This window comes from Felis catus, chromosome X (genome assembly GCF_018350175.1).
Source record: "Felis catus isolate Fca126 chromosome X, F.catus_Fca126_mat1.0, whole genome shotgun sequence".
In the NCBI taxonomy this organism is placed as follows: Eukaryota; Metazoa; Chordata; class Mammalia; order Carnivora; family Felidae; genus Felis; species Felis catus.
In genome coordinates this window covers 80,099,460-80,120,757 of record NC_058386.1, presented here as the reverse complement: position 1 = coordinate 80,120,757, position 21,298 = coordinate 80,099,460, and the positions used below count along the sequence as shown (strand labels likewise).

The 21,298-nt window shown below is 38.0% G+C and overlaps 1 protein-coding gene across 2 annotated transcripts in view; it reads left to right on the top strand.

Annotated features, from left to right (window-relative positions):
- PCDH19 (protocadherin 19) overlaps positions 1-21,298 on the top strand; it is a 144,589-nt gene that overhangs the window by 50,046 nt on the left and 73,245 nt on the right. For both annotated transcript variants that reach the window (XM_006943858.4, XM_004000697.5), the window contains exon 3: positions 16,877-16,935. In XM_006943858.4, coding sequence (XP_006943920.1) covers positions 16,877-16,935 — 59 coding nt within the window. The remainder of the gene's footprint in view (positions 1-16,876; positions 16,936-21,298) is intronic.

The following is a 21,298-nucleotide window of genomic DNA, read 5'->3' as shown; positions in this document are numbered from 1 at the left end:
CCATTTCCTGATGCCTGTAAAGTTAGACTGGGTGGAAGGTCCCCTGGTTCAAGAAGCAGGAGTCTTAGTTTCTTGCTATGACTCTGCCAACACTTGGCTATTTGATCTTGAATTCAAAAACTCTCTGGGCCTCAGTTTTTACATCTGTTTAAAAGGGGAAATGATACCTTACTTATATAGTTCTTAAGTCTGCTGTAGTTATTGGAAGAGGGCGTAAGTGAGGGCTCTGTGAAAAACAATTGCCACAGCAATACAAGGTACTATTTAAGAAAATATTTTTTTATTTTAAAAATTTTTTAACGTTTATTTTATTTTTGAAAGAGAAAGAGTATGAGTGGGAGAGAGGCAGACACAGAATCTGAAGCAGGTTCCAGGCTCTGCACTGTCAGCACAGAGCCTGATGCGGGGCTCGAACCCACAAACTGTGAGATCATGAACTGAGCTGAGGTTGGATGCTTAACCAAGTGAGCCACCCAGGTGCCCCAGAAAATGATTTTTTAAATTGGGCCACTGAGATACACAGCTATATACGTGATTCTCATTCAGTTCAATTGTAAACATCCCCTTTAAAGGTGTGGATTGCATCATGTTCAATATAATGTATATTACATACTGGTGTCTTAATGTCAATAAACATGTACTCTAATTTTTAGGTTTATATCATACTCTGGATAAATGAAAGAGATGGGAATAGAAAGATGGGAAGACAGAAAGTTAGTTTTTTACTAAGCCATTTATCCCTACTGTCTAAATTCTTGAGAAATATTGAAATAAATACAAGTCTAGGAAGCACAGTGGCCTTTTAAAAAGAGCTTTGCAAATCTTACATTTCTGAATCACTGTATGAAAAAGATGAGTGAGCTCTCTCTATCTCATGGACATGTCTAATATCCACTGTTATTCAATTAACACACAGTGTATGAGCACCTGCTTTGTGCCAGAAACAGTGACAGGTACTGAGGATATATACACTAAAGATGTGGTCTTTACCCTTAAGGAGTTTCCAGCCTAGTGGTGGCGACAAATAGACAATACAATGTGTTACATGATATGATAAAGATAAGTGTACTTATATTTCCTTAGGTCACCAAGTGCCTCACATTTTAGAACTGGAGAGTCCTAAGTCACAGGCCAACAGACTTGCTCTAAGGCAGCACTGTCCAATAGAACTTTATGTGATGATGGAAATGTTCTATATCTGTGCTAATATGGTAGCCACTAGCCACATTTGCCTACTGAGCACATGAAATGTGGCTACTATGAGGAGCTAAATTTTTAATTTTATTTTTGTTAACTTAAATTTAAATATCTACATGTGTCTATCCCATTGGACAGCACAGCCCTAAGGAGTGGTAGAGTGGGCCCACAGTCAAGGTCCAAGGCAGTCCTGAGTTGGAATCTCTCTTTTTGCTCTGGATCTTAGAAAGCCTTGGTCAAGCTGCTCCCTTTATTAACCCTATTATTCTAGTCACACACTACACTAGTTTTTGAATGGCCCATTTCCAGCTGACAGCTCTGAATTATGCATGCTAATTTGTTTTACTTAACCCTGGAATGAGGTTTTTCTTTCTTCCTTTGTCTCTCTCTCCCCCCATGACCCCCCTCTTTATTTAAGAACAGAGATTCCATGATAGTTCAGTCATAACAAAGGAAGGAAATGAGGTGAAGGGAAATTAAAGCTTTTAAGATGTCTCAAATCTTGATTTTCACATAATTTCAGATGGTGTGAGGTCATTTCAACTGTCTTTAAGCTGAATTTTCTGTCTGTCTTATACATACACACACACACACACACACACACACACACACACATACACACACACACAGACCAGCTAAGGTGTCTGCTGTTGGAGGCTGGGCTCCTTCTATTTCTATTAAATCAGCAATTAGAAAAGTTAGGTCCATATATATTTTTTATCTCTCATGCCAAACCCAAGACTGTTCACTGCATTATTTCTTTTTCTGGTAGAACAGATAGGGGGGTGGAAATGAGATTAAATGTCCTAGTAGGGAACTCCAAAGAAAACTGTTCATAATGTTCAATGGGAATTTAGTTGGAAATGGAAATAAATATGCAAAGTAAATCAAATTTATGACCTGATGATCAGAAGACCTGCCATTTGTCTATTAATACACAATCTTAGAAAGTACCTGTACACATATTAGTTTATTTGATACTAAAAATAATTCTGTAAGATACTTAGGACAGATGTTATTTCCATTTTATAGATTAGGAAATTGAGTTTCAGTGATTTCTTCAAGGTCACATAGCTGGTAAGAACTTTTTCTATTTTTACTTTGAGGGCTCTGTATTTGAAGGCTTTCTAGGGATTCCCTTTGAATATTCTGTGATGTTTTCTAAGCTTATAACCACTGCAAAAACATTTGTCAGGGTAATTTGTGACCCTAACTGAAGTGAGGTCTACCAGGAACAAGGGTTTTCTAATATCAAAACACAAAGGTACAACATTCTTTCCCTCACTAAAGTTATGTACAATGTGTGTGTGTGCGTGTGTGTGTGTGTGTGTGCGCACGTGTGTGTGAGTTAAGACATGACTGCCCACACCTCTTTGTACTTTAACCTCAAACAAAATGTTTCTTTGTTATCAAGTAGAACCATTCTTGAGAAGGCCAGGATGAAGAGTGAGTGTGCCAGTTTTCTTTGATAAAAGGGTGTGTGTATATGTAAGAATAAGTGGAGAAAGAGATGTCTGAGAGTATTTGAAAGACCAGGAGGAAGCTGGGGAGGGAGGAAACTGAAAACAGGGTAGGGAAGGGAAGGTAGAAATCAATTGCATAGGTTAAAGAGGTATGACTGCCTGGCAGTGTATGGTATTATATTTCTGACAGTGTTAGTTTATTATTTTTTTTGACAGGTTAAGTTTGGGATTGTTCCTGGTTTTTGCTGCTGGGAATATGATGGTAGAGGGAGAGTGAAATGCTGCTTCCCATTTTTTTCTTTTTTAATTTTCCAGTTTTAATAAGAAATAATCGATATACATCACTATAACTTTAGGCATACAGCACGATGGTTTGACTCACACATATTGTGAAATGATTACCATAATAGGTTCAGTTAACATTCATCTTCTCATATAGATATAATAAAAAAGAAAATAAAGAAAAACACATTTTCTCCTTGTGATGAGAACTTATAGGATTTACTCTCTTAGCTTTCCTATATAATCTGCAGCAGTGTTATAGTTATCATGTTATACATCGCATCCCTAGTATTTATTCATCTTGTGTATCTTGTGTATCTTTTGAATGCCTTCCTCCAATTTCCCCTCCCCCACCATCTGCCTCTGGTAACTTTGAGTCTGATCTTTATTTCTGTGAATTTGGTGCTGTGCTGTTTAGTTCCATATATAAGTGAGATCACAGTATTTGTTCTTCTGTGACTTATTTCAGTGAACATAATGCCTTTAAGGTCCAACCATATTGTCACAAATGGGAGGATTTCCCTGCTTTTTTTATGCCTGAATAATATTCCATTGTGTGTGTGTGTGTGTGTGTGTGTGTGTGTATAAAACAACGTCCTCATCCATTTATTAATTAATGAACGCTTAGGTTGTTTCCATGTCTTGGCTATTGTAAATAATGTTTCTTTGAACATGGGGATACAGGGATCTTTTCAAGTTAGTTTTTATTACCTTTGGATATATTCCCAGAAGTGGAATTGCTGGATCATATTGTAGTTCTATTTTTAATTTTTTGAGAATCCTCAATACTGTTTTCCATAGTGGCTGTGTACTAATTTACAATTCCACCAACAGTGCACAATGGTTCCCCTTTCTCCACATCCATACCAGCATTTATTATCTCTTGCCTTTTTGATGATGGACATCTTAACAGGCATGAGGCGATATCTCATTGTGGTTTTAACTTGCATTTACCTAATGTCTAATGATGTTGAGTATCTTTTCATATACCTGTTGGCCTTTCATATATTTTATTTGGAGAAATGTGTATTCAGGTCCTTTGCTCATTATTTAATTGTATTATTTGTATTTTTGATATTGATGTTTATGAGTTCTGTATATATTTTAGATATTAATTTGTTATCAGATATATGGTTTTCAAATATTTTCCCCATTCCATAAGGTTTTTTTTCACTTTCTTGATGTCTTTTTTTTCTTCGCAGAAGCTTTTTAACTTGATCTGGTCCCACTTGTTTTTTATTGTTGCTTATGCTTTAGATGTCATATCCAAAAAATCATTAACAAGACCCATGTCAAAGAGCTTTGTTTCCATGTATTCTTCATAGAAAGTGTTTCATATTTTCAAGTCTCATATGTAAGCCTTTTATTCATTTTGAGTTAATTTTTGTGAGTGGTGTAAGATATGGGTCCAGTTTCATTTTTTACATGTTAATATTTAATTATTCCAGCACCATTTATTGAAAATATTTTTTCCTATTGGGTATTCTTTGCTTCCTTGTCAAATATTAGTTGACCTTTTATACTTGTCTTTGTTTCTGAGCTCTCAGTTTTCTTCCATTGGTCTATTTCTCTGTTTTTATGCCAGTACCATACTGTTTTGATTACTATAGCTTCACAGTATACATTGAAGTCAGGAAGTATGATGCCTCCTGTTTTGTCCTTCTTTCTCAGAACTTCTTTGGCTACTTGGGGTGTTTTGTGATTCCATATAAATTTTAGGATTTTATTCCTGATTCTGTAAAAAACATGCCATTGGAATCTTGATAGGGATTTCACTGAATTTCCCCTCATTATATGTAAATCTTCCTGCAGGAGGAAATTGCTCTAGTTGTGTTCACCACCCTTGAACCTGTCATGTTTAAGCAGGCTAGATGATTTTTTCCCCTCTCAAATGGTACACCCAGTTAGCCAGTCCTAATTAGTTGTATTTCATTGCATTTTCTAGAATTCTAATGAGATTTGGCCTAGTGGTGTCAGTGCAGGATGTAGAATAAAACGTCTTGAATTCTAGCTGCAGTTGTGACACTGCTTCTCTCTAGCAGAAGGCAAATTTCTTAACCTGTTCTGTTTTGCTGTTAGTGGAGTTAATAATATTTATTTAGCTCATAGTAGTAGCAGAGAATTAGGTAGTTAATGTTGGTTAAAAGGTTAAAAAAAAAGGAGAAAAGAAATGGCAAGTTTTTGTGTATTATGTCCATTTCCAAATGCTAATTCTTTTTACAGGATGATATTAACAGAAGGCATTTGCTCCATCACAGTCATTAAGGACCTCATGGAAGTCTTGCTGGCTGGATAAGAAGCAAAATTCTTCAATTCTGTGCCATGAGCTCTGTAGAAAATGTAGCTACCTTCGGCCCCAGTTCCAACTTGTATGTCTATTTTCTTCCTGTCTAAAAAATATTTATTTCCCTTATGGCTTCTCTAAGGTTTAGTAATTTTTCTCTCTCCTGAAACCCTTTTTATTTACTGTTACCAGTACAACATGACTATTTTGTTTCAGCTGTTTGAGAAAATGATCCCTTTTTATAACAGCCTGTTAAGCATTTATTCTAGAACTCTTTCTGATAGTAAGTTCCATATAAATGCAAGATGCTTTAGTAATTGTTCTGTTGGTGTACTGCATAACTGCATTACATATTTCTAATAGTCTGACAATTTCAAGCTGCTGATAACATGAGCCACTTCGTGAGGTGTAATTATGGCTTTACTATGCATGGTTCCCAGCACTCTATGTCAGATAGTAGCCTTTTGATTAATCTCTGTTTTGAAATCAGGTCAAATTCTAATCTGACCTTACCTCACACCCTGCATAAAATGAGAAAGTCTATTAGGACGTGGGAGGACAGGTAGGGGCTTTTAGAGAATGAGTAAACTTTTCCATTATTTTCTTGAATCCTCTTCGTATTGCTTCTCATTTATTGTTCATGAAGTGATACTAAAATGTGATCTCTATCTTGCTTCCAACTCTGATTTGCTTCAATGCTTGTTTAAGTTGCTCAAAACTGGAGGCTACTGTGGATTTCCTCCAGTGCCTAATGTCCTTTATTTAAACTACAGACATAATTAAAGGGTTGCCAATGTTAAGCAACCATGGAGTCTGATTTTGAGAAATATTTGTTATGCCTCATTAAATTTGAAATTAGTACTTAAAAGATCAGAAATAAATAATCTGTTTATATTTTTGTGACAGTAAATATAAGTGGATGCTGTGTGTGCACATCTTTGACACTACACATTACACTGAACTAAGACGCCTCTTTGTTTGCCATGGCAGTAATCAAAATAGCTGCACCAAGAGAGAACTGTGGCAAATTTCATTGACCAGAAACAACAAAATGATCTATTGTATTGAATCTAATTAGAAAACATCAATATTAAAGGCTAACACATTCACTATTTCTAAGATGGTATATTACTTGACTGTTTTTTTGTTTTGTTTTGTTCTTTTAATTTTTTTTTCAACGTTTATTTATTTTTGGGACAGAGAGACAGAGCATGAACGGGGGAGGGGCAGAGAGAGAGGGAGACACAGAATCGGAAACAGGCTCCAGGCTCTGAGCCATCAGCCCAGAGCCCGATGCTGGGCTCGAACTCCCGGACTGCGAGATCCTGACCTGGCTGAAGTCGGACGCTTAACCGACTGCGCCACCCAGGCGCCCCTACTTGACTGTTTTTTGTCAGCATGATCAAATATTACAAGCTCGAGTAACAAGCTCCTACAAGGAAATGAATTTAGAATGGTATGCCAAAGGCTCACTCCTTCAATTTTAAATAAGCTTGTGGAGGCAACTGGGTTTTAAGTGATGTATAGTATAAACAATGAGACTGGGGTTGGAACTGGATTTGGGGGTATTGTTTGGCTCATATGCACAGGGCCACCCACTGTTTTTTTCTTCCAAATATTTTAAGTCTTGTCAGCTGACAAGGCTCCTCAATAGAAATTGCGCTCTGCAGGAAGTTAGGGCTCCATAGCTGCTCAGTAACAGAGAATTGAGGCACCAATAAACTAGAATTTAGCAGAAAGGAATGGACCAGTTCAGGTCCTGAGGGTATGCTGGGCCTTTCTGGGCCAGAAGGGCTCAAACGCATGTTGTATTCAGGAGAGCTCATACTGTGGATCCCTGGGCTTGTAGGAGGTCTTATATTGGTTTCTTATTGTCAGTTGGACCAGTTTTACCAAGTCATAATTTCTGAAATTAGAGCTACCCCATGAAGTCATCACTAGTTATGTTAGGTCACTTTGTAAAGATGGTTGTCAGTATCACTAAAGGACAGTTGAAAGAATCACCAAAGTCTAGGAATGAAAGTGGCTCTTTCCTCGATCCCTTGGACTATGTGACTGGGCTGTCCAGCTGGGACTGGAGAAGTATCTTCAGTTAGTGTGTGCCAAATTTATCTTTGTCTAACTGCTAGACTATACTCTCCTGACTCACTCACTTAAAGTAACTAAGAAAGTCATTTTGAGGAAAATAGGTATAAAGCAGTGACTTCCTTGGTGTTACCATCTTGTGTTTGCTTTCTGTCTCAGTAGTTGGTAATGCCAAGAACAGTGATCCTGGGAAAATTTCTTATTGTTCTTGTTTTTGTGGCATGGTCTAGCTGAGTTGGTATTTAACATGGCTGTAGCACTTAACCTGTGTGTTTGTTTTTCTTGGCTGTTTAAAGGGGGAATTACAGCACCTGCTTGTAAAGTACTTGGATATTTGGGGATGAAAGGCACTCTGTGCCTGCAAAATAGCTTTAATATGCTGTAGTTACATATTTGGAGATGGTGATTGGACTCCAGCATTTGTTCCAGTGGTGAATGTGATTGATAGCTATTTACTTCTCAGGTTGAATTTTGTTTATGTGGGATGAGATAGCATGGTTCACATGATTGGATTCATCTTATTCACTTTTCAGCTACTTTTACTCACACTGAGATCTTGTTGATTTTGCATTTGTACCTAGAATAGGCATTAACTGGTTCCTGAGAGCATTTGTACCTAGAATAGGTATTAACTTGTTCCTGAGAGCTGTTTATAAGCACATACTATTTTATAGTACACAGTAGCTCACAAAACACTTAGAAAAAGATCCCAGAGTCTTATTCAGAAACCTGTGCTCATCTATTTAATGGTATGGCACTTAGCCTGGTCTTTCAACAGGCTCTTTGCCTCTGAATTGCATGGATTCCTGCAGTTTTCTGCAGAAAACTGCTGTATTTCTCAAGGAAGTCTTTGTAGTAAAATTTGCAACTGGGCTGCTCTTCTAAAGGCATCTCTTTGACCCAATCAAAGATGAAGGCAGAGAAAAGCGCCTTCCCTAGGCTGCCTTTGTCACCTATAGGTAGTCTGACCACATTGATAGTGCCAGTGAAATTTTAGGAGTGATGATGAAAGGCCACCAAGAGGGGAACTCTTTCAACTTGACTTGTTGGATGTTAACCACATGGCCTGTGTTTCCCATAGCTAGCCTTGTCTTGAAAGCCACTGGAATCCTAGAGTTCTCTTTCACATGTAGAAAAGTAGCTGCTGCAGCATCAATCTGTGACTCAGAGATTTGTAATGTGGCAAAGCCTTATCTTCTTACAGAAATTTCATCTAAAGTATCCAAAGTGTTTTGGAAGCACTATCATGTGTCACTTCTGTCATTCCCAGAGATGTGGTAGGACTGATAGATTTAGAAGGGAAGAGTTGCCGCGGCACCTGGGTGACTCAGTCAGTTGAATGTCTGACTTTGACTCAGGTCATGATCTCATGGTTTGTGGGTTTGAGCCCTGTGTTGGGCTCATTACTGTCAGCCTGTCAGTGCAGAGCCCACTTCAGATACTCTGTCTCTCTCTCTGCCCCTTCCCTGCTTGCACTCTCTCTCTCAAAAAATAAATAAAACATTAAAAAAGATAGAAGGGTAGAAAGCACCAAACTGTTTCAGCTTATCCCTGGCAGTTATATCCAGACTACTGTATATTTATAAGGCACTAGTTGGGAGTGAAGACAGAGAACAAATTGTAACCAAAGAAAGCAGTGTGTAGAATGGATGCTTTCTGAAGAAGCAGGACCACTTGGCCTAATAGAATTGGTCATCTGCTTTAATTGTAATAAGTAGCCTCATTATTAGCCTATTCCATCTCTTCTCTGTTCATTCATTGATGCATTATATGTATACTTGGTAAGTATCCAACATTGTGGCACTCAGAACTCAAAAGAGAGGGATGCCTGGGTGGCTCAGTGGATTGAGTGTCTGACTCTTGATTTCAGCCCAGGTCATGATCTCACGAATCATGAGATTGAGCCCTGCATGGGACTCTGTGCTCACAGCATGGAGCCTGCTTGGGATTCTCTCTTTCCCTTTCTATCTGCCCCTCCCCTGCTCATTCTCTCCCCCACTCAAAATAAATAAATAGACTTAAAAAAAAAGAACTCAAAAGAGAGCTTCCAGTCCAGTTGGAAAATGAATTGACCTACATACTACACATGAAATAATCATAGAACCTAAGGAAATGCATAACTACATTGCATAGTCTGTACACAGTGCTGAGAAAATGCTAAGCAATGTGGGATGACCGGTGATGTGGATATATTAAAAATGAGAGAAATTAGATATGGGGGAAGTAGAGGACTTATATTTTATAACCATTCAGTTAAAGATTTAGTTGAGATTTAATGCTAAATCCATCAAGAAACCCCTGAAAAGGGTTTCTTGAGCGGTTGGAAAGAGAAGTGCTGTGATGAAAACAGTGGTTGAGGAAGATTATCCACATAGCGCTTTGCAGAATGGGCTAGATCAAAAGGCAAATACTGATGAGAAAATGGTGTCACAAGGTGAAGGCTGTGGAAATGGAGCTAAAGGAACACATACATGCACTATTTCTAAAAAACTTAAGAATTTTATAACCCATTTCATAGAAGAGAGAAGTTGCCTTTATTTATGTGAGTTTATATGTGTAAGAAAAATAAAGTCCAAATCCTCCTGTGTAAGTCACCTATCTTCATCAAGCCGTTATGGTACTATTTATCTCTATGAAGTAGCAGTGTAATTTTCAAAGCTGAATTCTAGCAGCCTGTGTATAAGTATATGCATGTATCTGCAGGAGAGCATGTGCCACTCTGTGTGTGTGTGTGTGTGTGTGTGTGTGTGTGTGTGTGTGTGTGTGTTTCATGTTTTTCTGAATGGCTGACGTTTTAACCATCCCCGGTAAGAAGTACATTAGTTTGTGACCTCCTTGCAGGTGTATGTTTATTGAATGGATGAATGGATGAATGAATGAATGAATGAATGAATGAATAAGAGCCTTTTGTTTTAGAATCCTAGAATTTTTGTAGCTTAAAGGGAATATTGACATCATTTAGTTTATTGTTTTCATTTTATAGATAGATAACTTAAGACTTCAAGAGAGATTAAGTGATTTATTCAAGACCATCGGTGAGTCAGTGACAAACATGGGGAGGGAACCCAGGTCATCCCTCTAAACTGTATTGCTCACTACATTCAAAGTGGATATGTATGTGTGTGTGTGTGTGTGTGTGTGTGTGTGTGTGTGTAAGATGGGGGAGGGAGGGAGGGAAGGAGGGAGATGGGGGTGGGGGAAAGAATGAGAATAAGGCTGAGATGTGTGTAGTCATAGTTACTGGGAGCTTACTTGGCTTGTTTTCCAGTTCAGGGTAAATATGAGCTTTCTGGTGATGGCAGCTCTAGGAATGGTGCATTTTATTCCATCTTCACTAATTCCTGCTTCAGATGCTGAGGTCTGGATGGATGAGTATTTGAATATACATTCTAGCTGGAGGCATATTGGCATTTTATTTTTATATAGAATTTACATTTTCATTTTATGTGTTGGGCATAAGAAGTAGGAAAAAGCCATTTGCAACTCATTTCCTAAAAATGCCCGTGAGAAGAGATGCCATTTGAACATCTAAAATAGCAATCAGTTTTAGAAAAGGTTATGGTTCTTTTCATCATTGATCAATAAGCACAATTATCATTATTAGACATCAGCAGTTAAAAAAAAAAGGACTAGCATTTTAAAACCACTTTGCTGTGCATCTGATTTGAGATTCCAGTTTTCCTGTTTGTGTTGCTAAAATGATTAAGAGTTAAAAAAAACAAAATAATAGGTAACAAATTGCAATTAGAATGCTTTTCAGTTTGATGGGACTTTTAAAGTGATTTTTAAATGGCTATTCATTTTCAAATGAAGACCTTAAAGTTTGAGGAATCTCTGTTTTAATCTCAGTGTTTGCAACCTTTTTTAGCTTTGTGTAGTGACCTGGGGATTTGTGATACTGGGCAAAGATTCTAGTCCTAGATATCTGCATTTATTGGGTTTCTTTCTCCTTCGGGTTGAAGTCTCTCCTGGTGATAAATGTGGTGCTGAGAGAGTCACGGTCACTCTTTCAGAGAAAAGGGTAAAATTCAGTGAACTGTAAAAGTAATGCAAAATGACTATTAAAGTAGGGCATTCTGGTACCTTGGAGGCCTGACAAAATGGAAGCATTTGACTTCTCATGTTCCAGACTTATTAACATAGAGACATAATAGCATACCACCTACCCCAAAGTCTCACTGGAAACCCTGCATATCCAGGAGGGAGCTCATAATAGAAAGTAATCATCAGAGAAGGCTCCAAAGCAGGTAAAAAAACCAAAAAGCAACAAGAACCAAAACATTACACAAATTCTCTGTATTAAAGATCATGTAATTTCCCTTCTAAAACAACATTTCAGCTCTCCGCCCAGACCTTAAGTATTATTTTCTAGCCAAATATAATTAGCTTCTAAGAACACAGTAGAGTAGAAGTATCAAACTCGAAATGGAAGAGGAGCTGTTTTTGATATATTGATAGCACTGAGAAGTAACAATACTGAGTGTTTGATAGCAACGTGATGAAGGACATATGTTAAAAATTAAAGACAAGAACTCAAAAACCACAGCACTTTGGGGTCAGTGAGTGTACAGGCAAAGCCTACATGGTGCAGTGATTTATGTTTAGAAAGGTGCTCCTAAGCAACCAATAAACAACTATATGATTCCCTTCAGAAACAAGGTAGAATGGTTAGGATTTTAAATCAATATTTTAGTCCTTACAGAGGAAAGCCCTAAGCTGTCTAAAAAACTCAGCTATCTAGAAGTATTTATTCTTTAGGTTTTCAGAAAATCAAGGTTTTATTAAACCTAAGCCAAGTGAGAAGTCTGTTCTCAATGAGTTTCTAGGATAAACACTTCTAATTAAGGAAAGGATTTGGGATAAATATGTTAAATGATAGGAAAGTGACTTTTATTTTCCATTGACACTAGAAATAAAAGTTTGTTGTAGACCCATTTTTTATGTGAAAATTAGGTTTTCCAGAAACAAATGTTGTTCTTGTCTTTTTACTGTGTTCCTGTGTTAACTTGGCTGTCTCATTAGACATGGGGACATTTCCTAGTGAAATTAATGTGACATTTAGAGAAAATTTCCTCTCTCAAATGTTTCATGTTATTTGCCATTTAGAATACTTAGAGAGGGGATTGGAATAATGTCAAGCAAATTTTGATTAAATAAGGCTAACCAGAAGCCAATACATTCATGCAAAAAAGAAAAGCTCTTTTATCATTTCTTAAAGCGTGTATTTCTGCTCTAATTCTTTAGTCTATATTGAGATGGCCTTGGCAAATAATCTGACAGAAGGGATGCCATCTTCTAAATAGCTGGGCTTGCATTAGAAAACACAGCACACCGGGTCAAAGCCTGTGGTTGGTCCTTTGTTCAGGACGGTTCTCTCCTCTGGATGTACATTAGAAGGATCCTGAGAAACTTAACAGAAACCTATGGGGGAGGGGAAGGAAAAAAAAAAGAGGTTAGAGTGGAAGAGAGCCAAAGCATAAGAGACTCTTAAAAACTGAGAACCAACTGAGGGTTGATGGGGGGTGGGAGGGAGGGGAGGGTGGGTGATGGGTATTGAGGAGGGCACCTTTTGGGATGAGCACTGGGTGTTGTATGGAAACCAATTTGACAATAAACTTCATATATTGAAAAAAAAAATAAAATGTATATCCTCAGGCAAGTACTGAAACCGCCCCCCCCCCAAAAAAAAAGAAATACCTGGAAAGTTTTAAACAAATACCAATGCCTGGGCCCCACTCCAGGACAGTTACCTCAGAATCTCTTGGAGTGGGACTTTGGCAACAGTATTAAAAAAAAAAACCCAAATTCCCTAGTTGATTCTAATATGCATTAGGACTGAGAACCACTGGCTTAAGACATGCAAGCTATTCATTAAGAAAAGATTATTTCTTTCTTCGGGGTGGTCTGAGTCTCACTCTTTACTCCATCTGAAGTGTGGAAAAAATATACGCTTTCAATGCACAGGAGTTGGGTTTGAGTACATGCCTTGAATCACTATGAGCAAGAACACTTGATGTCAATATACATAGACTCATAATTGGCTATCGGTAGCAAATTACCTCAGTTGTTTGGAATGTAGTATTAATGGGGCCAGAATAGTGTGTCCTGTCAATTAGAATAATTCTGTTTCATAGGTTGTTTCCAAACTCCAATTAAGTGGCTTCACAGAGACCTGGGACTGATTATAAAAACAAAAAGACAGTGGATGACTCAGCATAGCCCTATCCACTATGGGAAAATTGGTTCTAGGAATCTACCTTATGACTAGTGCTTCTAATTTCATGGGGGTGCAGCATGGGACACCTGCCTATTATGGTTTGTGCCAGTTTGGGGAATGGAATATTTACACTTGGACCCACAAAACTGAGTGGCTTAGTCTTTTAGAGTAAAAAAAAAAAGGGGGGGGGAAGAAAGATAGGAAGGTGATATAAGCTTCAGTGATACTCTCCTACATACAGTGGCAGATCATGCCTGGCATGTTTGCCCAGGTTAACCAATCTGTATCCCAGAGAGAAGGACAGAGCACTGATAAAGTCTCCACAAGCAAGCCTTCTAGACTTATTTCTTCTTTTAACTCATTGCCTGTGAGTGGGATTCTCATGGTGAGATATATTATTCCATTAGGATCAAGAAGTAGTACAGTCACCAGGGATAGAATTTGTATGGTTTTGTTTATTTGCCCATACATAGAGTTCTGGCACAATGGCTGGAGGTCAGGTCTCCAAAGAGCTCCATATTCCATGCACATTGCACACAGGTTGGATGCCTCATATGCAAAGCTATGCAAAATATTCTACTTGAAAACTGGCTTCTTTAACATGACAGTATCTTGGGATGCTCCTCAATGCTTTTTTTTGCAAAGCCAGTATCATCACAATTTCCTTCTTTTGCTTCTGTGTGTCTATTAACTTTCTTGAAAAAATGACTTAAGTTTGGAAACTGAAATCAAATGTGTTCATGCTACTCTTTTATTGCCTGAGTGAGGTCAAATTCTCGATCCTATTTGGGGTTGTGGGTTCTGTAGAAAGCAGGGGATAAAGGATTTCACACCATGTCTACCATGAGTCATGATAAATTCGGTTGAACTTCCCCTTTGGATTCATGTTCTATTATCCTTATTTTACATAGGAGGAAAGTGAGGCATGCATAAATGAAGTAATTTACCCAAGGTTTCATGGTGAAACTAGACATGGAACTCCTGAGTACTTAATCAGTTTCCTGTTTTAATTGGATAGCATGGTTTTTGGCAGGTGGGGAACTTCTACTTGTTAATAGAATATGTATTGAATATCATAGAAGAGCACATTTACACAGCATATTGTGTGTTTATTATGTTGATATAATAAATTAATTCAAGAAATGCTTGTTGGTTGACTGACTGATGGATAACCTCTTCCAGCAATACTTCTAGCATTGTATTCCCAATGTAGCTTCAAGTTTGCCTCTTCTTCCTGTAGTTATATTTGTAACAATTTCAACATCCATTTTGTTTTATTCTATATTTTTAATTTACATCCAAATTAGTCAGCATATAGTGCAACAATGATTTCAGGAGTAGATTCCTTAATGCCCCTTACCCATTTAGCCCATCCCCCCTCCCACAACCCCTCCAGTAACCCTCTGTTCTCCATATTTAAGAGTCTCTTATGTTTTGTCCCCCTCCCTGTTTTTATATTATCTTTGCTTCCCTTCCCTTGTGTTCATCTGTTCTGTGTCTTAAAGTCCTCATATGAGAGAAATCATATGATATTTGTTTTTCTCTGACTGACCAATTTCACTTAGCATAATACCCCCTAGTTCCATCACGTAGTTGCAAATGGCAAAATTTCATTCTTTTTGATTGCTGAGTAATACTCCATTGTATATATATACCACATCTTCTTTATCCATTCATCCATCGATGGACATTTGGGCTCTTTCCATACTGTGGCTATTGTTGATAGTTCTGATATAAACATGGGGGTGCATGTGTCCCTTCAAAACAGTATACCTGTATCCCTTGGATAAATACCTAGTAGTGCAATTGCTGGCTCATAGGGTAGTTCTATTTTTATGAACAAATTAGAAATGAACTGATCCTTTTTATTTTTTACTCTCCCACTCCATTCCTTACAACAGAACCAAAAATCACTTGTGGTTTACATTAAAGTGGATTTTAGCCTGTACATAAAAGTAGTGTGAATAGATATTATAGAACCCATCTTCAAATGAGGGGCATTCAGAGGGCATGAGCATGCCTGAGTAAGTACAAGACAATGATGGGATTTAGATTCCTTCTCAATATTCTCTCCTCCTTTTTCCTGCCTACTTACCACCCCCCATCCCCACCTACTCTAGATACTTAGGGTCTCTACCCTAACTGTTGGCTGTTTGATGCTCATGTGGTAGTTGCATCTACTATCACCTTTCCTGTTCTCCTCTACTAAACTTTCAGTTCCTTGCAACCAAAATCTGTGTCTAAGAGCCTAGCACAGTTAATGTCTGACAGGTAGTCATCTGAAAGGAATCTGGTATTTTGGTAGCTAGACAGCTATTGTGTTTCCTTTTCCAGGCACTTTTAGTTGAAGTCATTTCAGAAGGTCCTAAGGAATGATGGGAATGGTGGGGATGGAGATGATTTCTGGTAGAAGAGCAGGAGGGTGGAGGAGATGTGTTTATGCATTTTCCAGTATATACGATGGTTCAGTCAGAATAATACTTGAGTGTTGGGAGTAAGATCCACTGTACTAGAACTTTCAGTTACTTCAGTGTCAACTTTTCCCTGCATTCCCACCTTCTAAGGCTGCTCCCTTTCAGTGCTCATGAACTGTTTTCCCATCTCATTCATCTGGCAGGTATTTTGCATTTGTTTTTGTAAAGCTGTTGCTCAGGCAGTCTACTGTAACCAGATTAGGAAGTGGTGTTTTAATGATAGGAGCTGAGACAGGGTTTGCTTGCAACCTTCATGTTTCACATGAAAAGCTTTGACACTCCCTGTGGACTGCCCTTCATCCAGTTTCAGGCATAATAGTTGTTTGCCTTTATATCTGTGATAAAACGAAGGCCTTCCTGCATAACTAATGCTGAGCAAAATGTCTTAAAACAAAAGGAAGTGCAGAGTTTAAATCCACAGTAGGGGATTAGCTTGTCTGTATTTCCATATCTATGGAATAAATATTTTAACATGTTAATTATGTACTACTAATAAAAATACCTTTGAACTTCCAGTCAATTTGATAGGCACAGAATTATATCCACTGGGAATGGAAAACAATTAGTTTCTGTAAAGATTGTAGGTCATGTTGTATCTTCCTCTAAGTGGTTGCATGGTCAGTAGCCATCCATATTATAGGGGATGTTTGAGTAAAGTTCATCTTGGTCTGTAAGTGAGGGCTGCTTCGACAGAGCCCTCAGAGCCCTAAGCAGGTAGCAGGCATTCCTCAGGGTGTTACCCAGCTATGGCCTTGGTTTCTGATTCATTCATTGCTTCTCATCCAGTAGAAAAATTCCTCATAAGTAGGACAGTTTGGCTCTTTCCGTGAATCATCTATGTAACATTTTTAATCTTTTTTTTTTCCCATTGCAGACTGAAAACTATTCCTTTGACTCCAACTATGTGAACAGCCGAGCCCATTTAATCAAAAGGTATGTTGATTCGCTTGCCTCTTTCAACAACTCAGCTTGATTTAATAGAGAAAAATAGATTAAATTTTTAAATGATGCCTTTGTTTCTGGATTTTAAAATAAATGCCTATCTGCTTCAAAGATATTTGAAAAATTCAGAAAAACATTAAAAAATAAAAAATCGTGGTGATTCCATTACCCCAAATAATCACTGTTGGCATTTTACCATATTTATTTACATCAAAATGTATTCATAAACACAAATTACAAAAAATTGGGATCATATTAAAATGTAGTTTCAGTTGATGATTTTGAAATCTAATATTAGAAAACATATACTTTCACAATCATGTTCATATCAAAATTCCTGTTGCTCTTCACTTTAAATGAAGAGAGGCCTTAATGTGGAACTTTCAATGAATTTCAAGATTGCTGTTGTTTTGAAAACTTTGGAATCATTTTGAAGATATTTTAATGGAAGATAAACTGATTTCTTACCTTTTAAACAGTTTGTAGGTGAGAGAGGGAAAGAAAAGATCTTTGCATGATTCACTACTTCTTAAAATATTTGGAAGTGTTTCAAATGTAGCATTCAAAGTTAAGATTTGTGTGATTGGTTGGTCATAACTTAGTTATCCATGGAACCAAAATGTATGTGAATACAGAGCTGAATACTGCCAAGGAAGATTCCCTCTGTTGCAGTGGACACTAAGGTTCAGGAAGTCTCTAAGGAGGGAGAACTAAACAAACTGGAGAATTTACTGCACTGAAAAACCAGTACTGACTATTTAGATAATGCCTTTATTACTGCTTCATGCAAATATCCTCTTGAATGGTCTAGTTGTTATTCTTCAACTAAAATTGAACTCTGAGTGTATTTGTTAAAATAATATAAATAAAATAGAGAGGCAAGCAGTGTATGTTAGAGCTACAGTAGAGAAGATGAGAAAGTTCTATTATTTTTCTGGCTCTAATCCCATAAATTTACATCACCAAATGAGTAGGATTTCGAAGAATGAACTGGCTGGTTGAACAAACAACTTCAATTCATATTTAATTTAATTCATGATGCACAGTAACCCCTGAAAACATGCTAGTTTTATCTATATTGGTCCCGAATTGCTTGTGACCTTGAGTGATGATTGTAAATTATCATTAATCAAAATGAATAGCCCAGTATTACCAGTCATAGCATAGTTTGGAATTTTTTTTTTGAGGGGTTTGGAGGAATCCATCTCAAATATTATCTTAGCCTACAGAATAAAAACAAAAGCTAAGGAATTCAAAATTATCTGGTTAATAGGAAATAAAACGCCTCTTCTTGTGCAATGATTAGAGTAACTTTGCAGCAGAAATATACTTCATTTTCTGTTTTAGGACTGTTATTTCAAAGCTCCTTTTTAAAAATTCTGATAAAAATGATGACTTGACTTATCCTTACAGGTCCCCTGGGCTAGCTCTGGATACCTGGGAATTCTACGAACAGGTTAAACGATTAACATGAGCCTGATTTTCAGAGCATAGCAAAAAGCTAAGACTCTGGGGACCCTCACTGTCTTAGGTCAGCCCTGAATATCCAATGCACAGGCAGAACGGTGAGATGAAAACTTAATGTTCAAACGCTTAGTCTACAGCAGCTTTGGGACTCACTAGGAACCTCTGATTCGGATTACTTATATGATTTTGTTTACACATGCATACACACAAATTGCACAACCTGGAATGGTTGACAGGCTTTTGGTGGAAAAATCTCCTGATGTTGCCTGAAACCCAGAATAGTGGCTTTTTACCAGGGACCACTTTGATAAAGAGGAAACATCTGAAAACTCAGGGACACATGCATTTTTGCCAGGTTCTGTTTTTGGAACCTTGAGGGATTTAGAAAACTACAAGGGCCTTGGAATTTATGGGATCAATTGAGAGTAGACAAAGAACAATACCTGGAAAGATACAGGAAATCTTGTGTGCTATGCTTTTCTGTGAACTAACCACTTTAAATGTAAAATGTGTGGAAAATGCTAAGAGAGGGTGGTAACATCAGGTGATAAAACCACGCAAACTGTGTTCAAATAGCTCACAGTGATGTTTGAAAGGGATTTCACTGTATGTGGTTTCTTGAGGATCCATTTACATGCATGGAAAAAATCTCCTACCCAGTAAATTCTGAATCTTATCATCAGTTTTAATTTTGCTATCAAGTCTTATTACTTTGAATCCAATTTTGGGTGAATTTTGAGAACTTCTTTTCCTATCCATTTTCTTTTCCTCTATTCACTTTCTAGTTATCCAAGGATGCTCCTTGGACCCTTATTTTTGGCATTATCTAGCAGTTGTTAACTTGTTCAGTTTATATTCAGGCTTCTTATTCTCTCTCATATCTATTTACCTTGGGTAAACTAACAGAAAAACAGAGAGCAAGGGGGTTCCCCTTAGCCCAAATCAAGGTTAAGAAGGGGAAAGACTGTCTCTGTAAGGGAAAGGGAAAATATATGGCACGTAATCTTTGCACCATGGAATCTGGTGTTATATTTTTGTAGTTTCTGGGTTTTATAATATCACCTGAAACCTGCAGGTGTACCTAAGGCTTATGTCAGAATTCCATATTAACAAGCCAAGACGGTTCAGATTTTTTTTTTTTCTGGATGGACTTTCTTCCTGCTGTTTGTTTCCTTGCTATCTTCTGAGAGTAAGGAAAGCCAGCAGTTGCACTTTGCCCCCACTGCAACACTCTCTCTCCTCATGCTTGGTTTCTGTGTTGCTGTCTTATATCCACTCCTTAAGTGCTTTTGAAGCAATATCAAGCAGGGCATGAGGCTGTAGCTCAAAGAGAATAAAACAGGAAATGAACAAGGTACTGAAACAGTGTAGAAAGGAAAATGAACATTGGCTCCTAAATCATACATAGTGTTTTCCTTTCCCACCCAAATTGTTCTGGGGGTTTTGCAGCTCCTAGTATGATGCCTTGTCTATAACAAGTGCTGGTACATGTTTATTGAATGAATGGATGAAAGAAGTTGAGGAAAATCTCGCATTTTTTCCTTTGAAAACTAGCACTAAACTTCCCTATAAAATCAAAAATTTCTGACCTTTGATGTGCATTAGGATCACCTGGGAGGCTTGTTAAATTCAGTCTTTAGCTCCCTCCCTTGAGAATCTCCAGTTTTCATACATTCCCAAGGTGACTATGATGCAGGTAGGAGGTCCAGAAACCACTGTGGAATCATCCCTATATTCTCCAAATATAGTTACAATAATCTTTTGACTTTTACTCCCTTTTCATTCTTATTCTTACATGGCATTCCTTGGGTATGTGATGTCATCTACTAGGAAGATGTGACCTATTACCTTTCAGATTATTTTGTCTTTTGGAAAGATTTCCAATATATTAAGGTGTAAATACGGGTCAGAATTTGAATAATTTTATTCATAAAGAATTTTCTGAGTAACTCTTATGTTCAGAGTCTTGCTCTTCAAACAAATCTGTCCCTCTGTTGGCCACCAGCACAATAATAGAAACATTTGTATTTACAATACCATTGCAAACAGGTACCCCTAGTTTATTGTCCCAGAAACATTGTTTTACAAGTCTTTCATTGCCCAAGAGGTACACATGTAATAAAGCAAGTTCAATCAGATTTTTTATGTCTGGCATAAATTGTTCCTTGTTTTGGGGGAGTAGCCATTTAGCAGGCTGTTTTACAATTTGCAGCATCTTGCTTACAGGGTCTTAAACTTCCTTTCACAAATCAATTCATTAAACCACTAAATGTCCTGACAAGATTAGAGTAAGTGGTACTTAGCTCCTCAGATGGGCAAACTGATCTTTAAGTGGCTTAACTATTCCAGGGTTTGGGGGAGGGGAGTAATACCCCTTGCATATTTTCAGAGAATACATGTATTTTTTGAGCCTTTAAAAAAGGTTTTAGTAGGGAAGATGGCAGCATAGGAGGACTCTGGGCTCACCGCGCGTCCTGCTGATCACTTAGATTCCACTATACCTGCCTAACTAACCCAGAAAACCGCCAGAGGATTAGCAGAACGGAGTCTCCGGAGCCAAGCGCAGACGAGAGGCCCACAGAAGAGGGTAGGAAGGGCCGCGAGGCGGTGCGTGCTCCACGGACTGGCGGGAGGGAGCTGGGCTGGAGGGGCAGCCTGCCGGCCAACCAGAGCCACCGAGTCTGGCTGGCAAAAGCAGAGGGGCCGGATGGAGTGTGTTCTGAAGCAAGCGGGACTTAGCATCTGGGAGGTCATAAGTTAACAGCTCTGCTCGGAAAGCAGGAAGGCTGGAGGACAAAGGGAGGGAGAGTTGCTGAGCCCCAGGACGACAGAGCTCAGTTTGGCAGGGAACAAAGGCGCTCACCGGTGCCATCTCCCTCGCCCATCC